Raw genomic sequence first — 10143 nt, 5'->3', positions numbered from 1 at the left:
GGGTAGACTTGCCTTCAGACAGTACCCTGTACAACCCCCACCAGAATGTTAGTATAGACGAAGCTATGGTGGCCTTCAAGGGTAGACTTGCCTTCAGACAGTACCCTGTACAACCCACACCAGAATGTTAGTATAGACGAAGCTATGGTGGCATTCAGGGGTAGACTTGCCTTCAGACAGTAGCCTGTACAACCCCCACCAGAATGTTAGTATAGACGAAGCTATGGTGGCCTTCAAGGGTAGACTTGCCTTCAGACAGTACTTGCCAGCCAAGCCCACCGAGTACGGAATCAAGGTGTGGATGAGGGCAGACCCAGAGAACGGTTACGTCAGTGATTTCCAGGTGTACACCGGCAAGGAGAACCGTACGGCAGAAGGTGGACTCGGTTCCAGAGTCGTCATGGACATGATCTCCGGTGTGGAGAACAGGCATCACATTGGGAACTGTGACAATTTTTGGATGAGTCCTCAACTCGGTCAGAGTCTACTCGACGTCGGCACATATGCAAGAGGCACTGTCAGGAGCAACAGGAAGGACTTTCCGAGTTCCATTCTACCCTCCAAGTGTGTAAAGAAGAGGAGACATGGTGGTCGCACAGAAGGGAGATTTGGTGGCAGTCGCGTGGAAGGACAAAAAGGTGTGTAAAAGTAAATTTATGTTTCCATAAAATTGAAATGAAATAATATAAATTCGTTCTCTTAGACTATATTTGCTTCAACTACCCAATAAATACGAAACAAGATACGCAATTTCAAGGACATACAAAGAATTCAAACAAAATAGAATACTTATTTACCTTTTAGGTATTATTACGTTGTTATATAACACAAATAACTATACACCCAGGCCCGAATAGACTAGGCCTAAATTAAATTACTAATTTAAAGCTTACTGAATTGTAACTACTGTAATCGTAGTTATTTTCGCGTGGGATTAATTTTCGCGCTTTTAGCGCAAAAAGATTGTGCGCCAATACTCTTACCAAGCGAAATATTCATGGAGAAGTCATGACAAATACTCAAGTAGGAACAACATGTAATTTTGTCTTTCAGTGGCAGTTAGAAGTTGTACATTGATGTCCAAGATTTTTTTATGGATTAAACTTCTTTTTAGTTTCTCTCACGACGTTTCGAGACCATTCCAGGTCCCTTCATCAGGTAATTTGTCTATTCTCTCAGATAACAACATCAATGCAATTATTCCCGGTCCATGTTTACAAATTACGTGATCAAACAATGTCAAGAACTCCAGATGTTCGCCTACCGGTTATTCCTTAACACAATGTAGCTTTGATCATTGCATGAGTATCGGTTGTGAAATACCATCACTCAGGCGTTTGAAATGCGCGAAAAAACAACTGCGCTAACAGGCCTTTTGTGAACTTTCCGCCAAAATTACACCCCGTGAAAATATATACGATTACAGTATTTCTTTTTCATAATCTAAAATTGATAATGTTACCTAATAGTATATAAATTGATAACTGGCACCTTTGCATGGACATATAATACGTGTACATGTCACTGTAATTATAACACTGACATCCTTTACTACGTTTGTTACAAAACCCAGCTGGTAATCGAAATTCTTAGACATAGATAGAAGTAATGTCATAAGTTATTTATTACATGTATATCATATAAACGTATTTCAAGTATTTTGTGAACGGCTGTTAAAAGTTTTATAGTGATTTGAAATGTCATATTTCTATGCAATTTACATGAGCATCGTGTAATAGACTTGTGTATGTGATAGCTTTATTTTTATAAATAGTTTGAAAGCGTCTTCAAATTTTAAAATGTTGTCGTATTTGGAAAAATATTTCTACCGAGTTATCTTGGAACCCCTGATCCATTGTAATTATCACGTGTATCAATGAACTCAGTCTCTATTGATCCATAGTCAATAGAAGTAGGATAGTGTATGAGTTACGGTATCGATACACATACGTATAATCATTCAATGAGACTGTAGTACTGAGATAACTGTGCACCTCTGTTTACCTTGAAATAACAGCCTTCAGTAGAATGCACATGTAGACACGCCCCTGTTGAAAGGTTTGTCCCGTGACAAGTGTAAAATAACAGATGCGCTGTTATATCATTGGACAACCTGCTTTATGGAGTCACGCCCCATTCTGTAATGTTTATGCATACATGCACATCTGTAATCCCATGAACCTTGTATGCATTCAATATAAATATAGGCAGACCCATCTTCATAAGTTATTTAGGGAATACAACTACTCAGCAAACTGCAATATTTCTTGATGACTCACGTTACTCATTTCATTTCAGGTTGTGAACCTGCTTTCCACAGCTGACGATGCTGTTGCCATTCGGTCTACTGTCTCCAGAAAGAAGAAAGATGGCACTATGGTCAAAGTCCCCTGTCCTACCGTCGTGAAGCAGTACAACGACCACATGAACGGCGTCGACCGTGCAGACCAGATCAGGAGCTAAGCACATACCGTACCAGCAAGAAGTGGTGGTACTATCTCTTCTGGTTTGTCTTTGATGTCGCCGTCGCCAACGCCTTCGTCCTCATGAGAGGCTCCCAGTTCCACCGCCTGACGACCAAGTACCACAGAATCAAGCCCAGAACCATGCTGCGGTTCCGTATCGCCTTATCCAAACAGCTGATCGGCCAGTTCCAGGGCATGAGAAAGAGGAAGAGAATATCTAACAAGGATGAAGCAGGGACGTCCCACTGGCCATCGACGTCTGTGAAGAGGGGACGATGCCGACAGTGCGCCAAGGTTGGCAAACGACGGGAGGTCAAATGCAGATGTTCAAGCTGTGATGTGTTTTTGTGCGTTGACTGTTTTGAGACTTACCACAAGGACTTGTTTCAAGGACGATAATGTGTTTCAAAAGTTAAATATAACGACAATCACTTGTGTATTAATCTTGCCTACCTATACATCCTTTATATGCCACATAAGTCTCCCATTTCAATGTATTCCCTACAAGTTTATAGAGTATGATAATTCAGCATCGTGCGATTCAGAGAATTTGTTTATCAATGTCTCGTCTTGCACATACAAAGAATACATACATATGTTGATAACATTATTAATGTACAAACCGCCAAAGGGCTATAAGAGACACATGCAATAAACTGACATAAAATGTTACAATATATGATAATAATTATGCATTCACACCTGCTTCCTTTCCACTCAGATCTTTATGACACAATTAAACAATCAGGACTTGTTTGTACGACTAGACAGTTTCCTGTCATCCCCGAAACATGCCAGGGAAATCAGGTGTGATTAGTACTAATTAGTCTCGACACAGCCAGCGGGAAGTCAGTTAGGGGATCCAGGTGTTATGAGTGGAGTCTAGGGCCGTTTCCGTCAGTCGTTCGTCTGGCTCCAACTTAGACATGCACAAGTCTCTAAGTTAAAAATTAATAGTTTCACTGATAATTTCTAAAAAATAAATAAATAACAGACTCGTGTCCTCGAGACTTGCATCTTCGAAGGATATAATTATTATACATCCATAGGCTCAGCATTCAGTACAGCCTTGCAGCAAGGCTAGCTCCAACTGTGACGAGCTGAATATAGGGTTGTTGCTGGAACCTCAGGTGAACCAATTAGCCTCAAGACCCGAATCAGGACAAACGTCCAGTCAGAAACGTCCTCGCCCGTCAGTGCTGTTCTATTAATAGAATCATTTACAAACTGGAAGGTGTCAGTGAGTGTTGGTCGTGTATTAGCGCTGGCCAACAGGTAACCGTGGGACTCCACGATTTGGCCAAACACATCGTACCGTGTTGGGATTCGAACTCGGTTGTTAGTCGGCTGTGTAGAAACCTTTTCGCCTTAACTAAGCCACTCCCAAACAACCATGCCTCCAGACAATATCGGTGTTATTTCATGACAAGTTCACGCCTCAACCTAACTGCCTCCAGACAAGAACGTATATGTCGGAGTGAGTGCGTGTGTATCCGTGAGTACGTGCGTGCGTGCGTACGCACGTACGTGTGTTTGTGTCTGTGTGTTTGCTCTTTCTCGAAGCAGAAAGCTGTTACAGATGCACTATAAACTATAAGTGAAGTATTCTTGAGTGTTAGGGCTGTTGGAGGACTTAAAGTCTAACAAACTTTCCGGTTGTATTTCCAATGGGACGGGATAATTAGGCTGAAAGCATGGCTTCTTTCGTCCATCACGTGCACATTTGTTTGGAGGGCCATTTAAACCGGATTCAAAACCAATCAGGTTCGGCAACAGTTGCTATCATAACAGAGTAAAGATTTGGATAATCGAAGGTTCCTTCTCTCAGTAATGTACACTCTGAGTCAATGATGGGATTGTCTGCAATTTTAGAAAAATCCATACCTTAGAATAGTAAGATAAGAATTGGCTTCACACATTGAACATATTGGTGGGAAACGAACTCGTGTCCCAGGCATGAGGAGCCAACTCAACAATAACTGGGCTACCCTACATCGTGAAGACAGACAGGAAAACAACTGAAACCAATAGGAACATGGTGTCTTTATAATGTACAAGTGGCGTTAACTCGGGCAAATTCCCCTCTCTCCAAGAACGTTTGTACTCAGATTGCTCGGCGCTCTTCTAAACCCCTCGCGTGTTTCGTGTATCAAGAAACGGGTTAATGTACTAACCCAATTAAGATCTGTAACGACAAGTCTAAATTCGTCGCCAATCAGAAAGCGAAGCGTTCATTATTCTCACGTGACTTTAGAAGGTTTTCTTCGTCATCTGACGTCAACTGAAACATGAGCACTTCCGTTACACTTTTCCGCGAATGAATACATTGTTTGTACGTGTTACAGTTGTATAAGTGCGCGTAAAAAGGAAGAACCCCATAATATTCCCGATAACGTTTTGTATGTTTACAATTTCTTATTTTCTGTTATTACAGCATGTGTAAACAATGGTTTGCGTATATCTTACGTGTCTTCACAAAAAAGATTTTGTTTTTGAAGATCCCGATTGTAAAGAACTGAAATATATCTATCAATATGACTTGGAGGGTATGAATTTTGGGGGGGATGTTTTTATATTAAGTGCTCAATTTACGCAACAACAATATCGTCCAATATCCATGTCTTCTGACCTTGTTTTATTCAGAATGGATGCCAGCGCCTGACTGTATTGGTCAGTGGCGTCAGCATGCGGACGCAGCCGATGCCGTGGTACAATGTTCATAATATCAATCACTGGTTTGTTGGACTTTACTACAGTGTTTCCAGGCAACTGAGATACAGTATGAATACCGGTGCCTGCGCCAGTGCCTATCTTGTGTTTCTACAATACTGTAATCATAGTTATTTTCGCGTGGGATTAATTTTCGCGCTTTTAGCGCAAAAAGATTGTGCGCCAATAATCATACCAAGCGAAATATTCATGGAGAAGTCATGACAAATACTCAAGTAGGAACAACATGTAATTTTGTCTTTCAGTGGCAGTTAGAAGTTGTACATTGATGTCCAAGATATTTTTATGGATTAAACTTCTTTTTAGTTTCTCTCACGACGTTTCGAGATCATTCCAGGTCCCTTCATCAGGTAATTTGTCTATTCTCTCAGATAACAACATCAATGCAATTATTCCCGGTCCATGTTTACAAATTACGTGATCAAACAATGTCAAGAACTCCAGATGTTCGCCTACCGGTTATTCCTTAACACAATGTAGCTTTGATCATTGCATGAGTATCGGTTGTGAAATACCATCACTCAGGCGTTTGAAATGCGCGAAAAAACAACTGCGCTAACAGGCCTTTTGTGAACTTTCCGCCAAAATTACACCCCGTGAAAATATATACGATTACAGTACATTCGTCCCTATAATGTGTATAGACAGATTGTGCAGAGTTGCGTCCTTGGTGATCAGATACTGTAGGAATACTGGTGCCTGCGGCAGTGTCTATCTTGTGTTTCTACAATATATTCGTCCCTATAATGTGTATAGACAGATTGTGCAGAGTTGCGTCCTTGGTGATCAGATACTGTAGGAATACTGGTGCCTGCGGCAGGGCCTATCTTGTGTTTCTACAATACATTCCTCCCTATATGTAATGTGTATAGACAGATGGTGCAGAGTTGCGCCCTTAGTCATATATGTGTCACGCTGTGTTCGTGGGTTCGAATTCTAGGTTTGTTCTGATTATGTTTCCAGGGTCGTCTAGTGACGGGGAACGGTGTTCATTATATCAATCACTAGTTTGTCGAACTCCTTTATCTATAGCCCATAGGGATTAAGCAAGAATATTGGTGCATGCAGTAGAGGCTACTTCTAAAATACAGCCGTACCTGTGTAAAGACAGATGTACTATGTCCCGAGGTCTGTCTGAGATCTTGTCTCTGTGAAAAGCCGGAAATGGTCTTTCGTGCACATGGTTGTCCAACTGTAAATTTGAACAGTTCGTTCTCTCCGCTAAATAAACTATGGGTAATTGACCCCATTGGTCCCATTACTGACGAAGTTAATGCGTCTGTAGAATGGTCAGTGATTTCTGATTTAGTCAAGACATTGTTCCAGTAGCGTCTTGGGGACTGAAAGGGAAGATCGTTTTGCCATCAATTCCAGAACGTGATGTCAAGCAAGCGAGTGGCCAGATATATCTGCTAAAGTCACAAAGGAAAGTTTTCTTTTATCCTGTTCGACAGCTGAGGACTCCCCCGGTTCGGAGCCATTACACAAACACTGAAGAAAAGTAAAGTGGTGTTGACAAACACTCCAAACGATCCCGGGTAATTTGGCGGGAAACGTCACACTGACAGCAGTTACCTCCCCTTGAATGAAAGCCCAACAGACGGGGCTGATTAATGGTGGATGTGTACAGCCTGTTGTGTATAATGGCTCAGCTTCTATTCATTGTTTGGTAGACACAGATTTGTTATTAAGCCCGGAGACTGAGTGGAATGGAGAATATGTCTCAAGAGACGCTACTTGTAGATGTACTCCAGTTCCCACGCAAGCGTTACATGAATATCGCGTTGTTTGTTCTGATGCCCAGTCATCATTGTTAAAGTACATTTCCAGTTTGAACGATTATTTTTCTTCCTCCCAGTCAGTTTCACACATGTTTCAGACAGACACCTCCACAGCGGATGGTTACCAGGATGACATGTCCTGATTTACCAAAGGGGTGCACATACGCACACGCACACGCACACTCACCCTATCAACCCCTCCCCAATACACACAGGCATCTGCAAATACGCATTAATACACAGTGCAACACACGTGTATGCACACTGACCCACACAAACAAAGAGCAGTGTTGACAGGCCAAGGTTAACAATCGGAACGAATTTGAGGTTCGAACCAGTGATCAGCGGATCCTGGTATGGATCTAGGCGTCCGACAGAAGGAATACCATCATCAATGTTAGGCTTCAAGTATACCACCTTGTAGTCAATAGTAAGCATCTGTTCGCCTGTCAAAGTAGTTTTTTTGAGAAAATGTTCTTGGAAAAGATATGAATTTAGATGCTTGGCGAATTATACCAAAGAAATATTAGCCATCTTTGGCCTTTTACAAACAGTAACTGTATACGTCCCTGATGTCAAGCGACATTAGGAAATGTTCACCTCTTAACGTTCAAAGTTTCGTGTCAACAAGACCGAGTTCTGCGAGTCTATGGCATCGTGACACAAACGGATCCAGAATATTATATCCATTGTGCTATGATAGAGAACCATTTTCTATGTTGACATCGCTCGGGAGCATCATCATTACAACTCTTTAACCTAGCGGGGCGGTGGGTAGCCTGAAGATTAAAGCGTTCGCCCGTCACGCCAAAGCTCCATTCCGTATGGGTTTAATGTGTGAAGCAGTTTTAAGCAATATAATGTCGGGGACACCAGAAATGGGCTTCACACATTAGGTGGGATTTAACAACAAACAAAACCTATGTGTGAAGCTCATTTCTGGTGTCCCCGCCGTGATATAGCAGGAATACTGCTAAACTCCATATCAGTCATTCACTTTAACCTGGGACAACATTTCTCTCGGGTATGAAAGTGATTTTTGACTGGACGACTGTTTTTAGTGTCTTTCGATCCGGGGTTAAAAAGAAACTGTTTTGTGTGTTTGTTTGTTTAACGCCGCAAGACGAACCTGTCATAGCAAATGGGTCCAGGGTATTTAACAACATAGAACAGAGCTTCAGTACCTTCATAATCGATGACGGTCAACTGTAAAACCCGCTTGTTAACAGTTCTTGTGTGAGTATAGTTTTACGCCGCTTAAAACAACATTCCCCAACCTCAGCGAGGACATCAGAAGTTGCCTTTCTTCATGAACCCATGCGGGACTTAAACCCGGGCATTCCTCCCGATGAGCAACACCTTAACCACTAGACTATGTGTAGGGGGAAGGCCATGCGTATATAGGTATTTGTCAAACATACCCATTACCTGCCAATTAGAAACCTCACCATGAACATCACAGTCTGTATCAGACCCCTGCGTCGTGGCTGATGGGAGAGACCCTGACTCCTGGAGTACGTACATTGTCGAATGGTATGTAAATATAGATATGATTCATAAACAACAGAGCCAGAGGTTCTGTAGCTCACCTGACCAAAGTAATATCTATGAAATTTCAACCTTATTTTCGTACACTTATCTGCAGAACAATGGTACAAAGAGTTCTGAGTGAAAGGAATTTCGCAAAACCGCGTAGGACAACTGATACTCAGTACAAACAGGACGCCATGAGTGAGTGAGTGAGTAAGCCCGTTGGAATAGCTGTATTACAGCGCGGCAGTTTGCTGTTTGAGGAAAGCCCGAGGTGAGGCAGATCTTAGACACTTTGGCGTATGGAGCTGACAAACCTGGAAATAGCATCTAGATGAACCGGGTCACGAACCCGCGATCACAGATTCCTGACTTGTCCAAGGGAGGCAACTCTGTACACAGACTAGGGCACCTCATATGGTCGATGATTGAACATGCGAATCCGCAAGAACTGTCCCGTGTTCTGCATTGGATTGAAAGCGTAGTTAAAATGTGAAAAAGACTTTCCAGTGCAGTGGAGACTGACTGACTGACTGACTGAGTTTGGTTTTACGCCGCTTTTAGCAATATTCCAGCAACATCACGGCGGGGGACACCAGAAATGGGCTTCACACATTGTACCAATGTGGGGATTCGAACCCGGGCCTTCGGCGTGACGAGCCAATGCTTTAACCATTAGGCTACCCAACCGCCCCCAGTGCAGTGGAGAGGTGACGATCCGGGTTATACTGTGTCATATGGTTCGCTTGTAGTTCGCTTGTAGTTCGCTGGCTCCAATGCGTCTGGCTGTCTTTTTCTCGGTTAGAGTTGGTCTTCAGTAACTCATGCTTGTCGTAACAGGCGACTAACGGGATCGGGTTGTTAGGCTCCCCGACTTGGTTGACACATGTCATCGTATATCAATGCTCATGCTGTTGATCACTGGATTGTTTAGTCGAGACAGATCGCCACCGTAGCTAGAATATTGCTGAGTGCAGTGTTAAACAATAAACAAACGAACAAACGATGACAACATTAATTGGTTCACATTTGTCATAGGCCAATAAATATGTTTCTGGTACTATCGTTTAGATACACACGCATTTGGTAGGGCTGCGCAATATAACCGGTTTACCGGTATTTACCGGTTCAGACATGAAAACGATACGTATTGCGATACGCTGATCGAAAACCGGTATTTTGACATGCATTCGGAAAACTTCGTAACACTTCGTTTTTTTAATTGTTCTTTTCCCTGTTTTAAGTGCCAAATGTTACTTACATTTTTATTTTGTCATGACTAAAAGTTTTATTAAAGGTTAATCAATCATAGTGATTTTGTTGTGTTTTTGCTTTATAATCAAGCATTAACTCGATTATAAATAGTTTTTGTTAAAAAAATAATTCTTGCAATATATTGCAATACATATCGCAATATATGCTTCCGTATCGCAATATATCGCAATATGAAAATTCTCTGCAATACTCACCCCTAGCATTTGGTAAGGCGGTGTTTTGTTTAGTATGTCAGACGCTGAAATAAATATATATAAACAAACCCAATATATCCCATACAAGGATAGAATATGTGGCAAGTCTAGGTTGGGGTCTGTACACATCTACTGAATTCACAAGCGAGGACAGAGCATGTAATTACT

At 41.9% G+C, this 10143-nt stretch overlaps 1 protein-coding gene across 1 annotated transcript; it reads left to right on the top strand.

The window, feature by feature from the left end:
• The first annotated feature begins 213 nt into the window (after positions 1–213).
• On the top strand, positions 214–2428 carry LOC124278203 (piggyBac transposable element-derived protein 4-like). Its single transcript, XM_046713932.1, has 2 exons — positions 214–638; positions 2299–2428. The coding sequence occupies exons 1-2, from the start codon at positions 224–226 to the stop codon at positions 2322–2324; spliced, it is 441 nt and encodes a 146-aa protein (XP_046569888.1). The 5' UTR covers positions 214–223; the 3' UTR covers positions 2325–2428.
• The last annotated feature ends 7715 nt before the right edge of the window (positions 2429–10143 follow it).

This window comes from Haliotis rubra, unplaced genomic scaffold (assembly GCF_003918875.1).
Source record: "Haliotis rubra isolate DU_JTF1 unplaced genomic scaffold, ASM391887v1 Scf233, whole genome shotgun sequence".
NCBI classification, from domain to species: domain Eukaryota; kingdom Metazoa; phylum Mollusca; class Gastropoda; order Lepetellida; family Haliotidae; genus Haliotis; species Haliotis rubra.
The sequence above is the reverse complement of the archived record's forward strand: the minus strand, read 5'-3'. Positions and strand labels throughout refer to the sequence as shown.

Excerpts from the sequence above, each read along its gene's own strand:
- LOC124278203 (XM_046713932.1), top strand. The coding sequence starts at position 224 with ATGGTGGCCTTCAAGGGTAGACTTGCCTTCAGACAGTACTTGCCAGCC. Across the intron at positions 639-2,298 it reads TCGCGTGGAAGGACAAAAAG|GTTGTGAACCTGCTTTCCAC; the intron begins GTGTGTAAAAGT and ends ATTTCATTTCAG.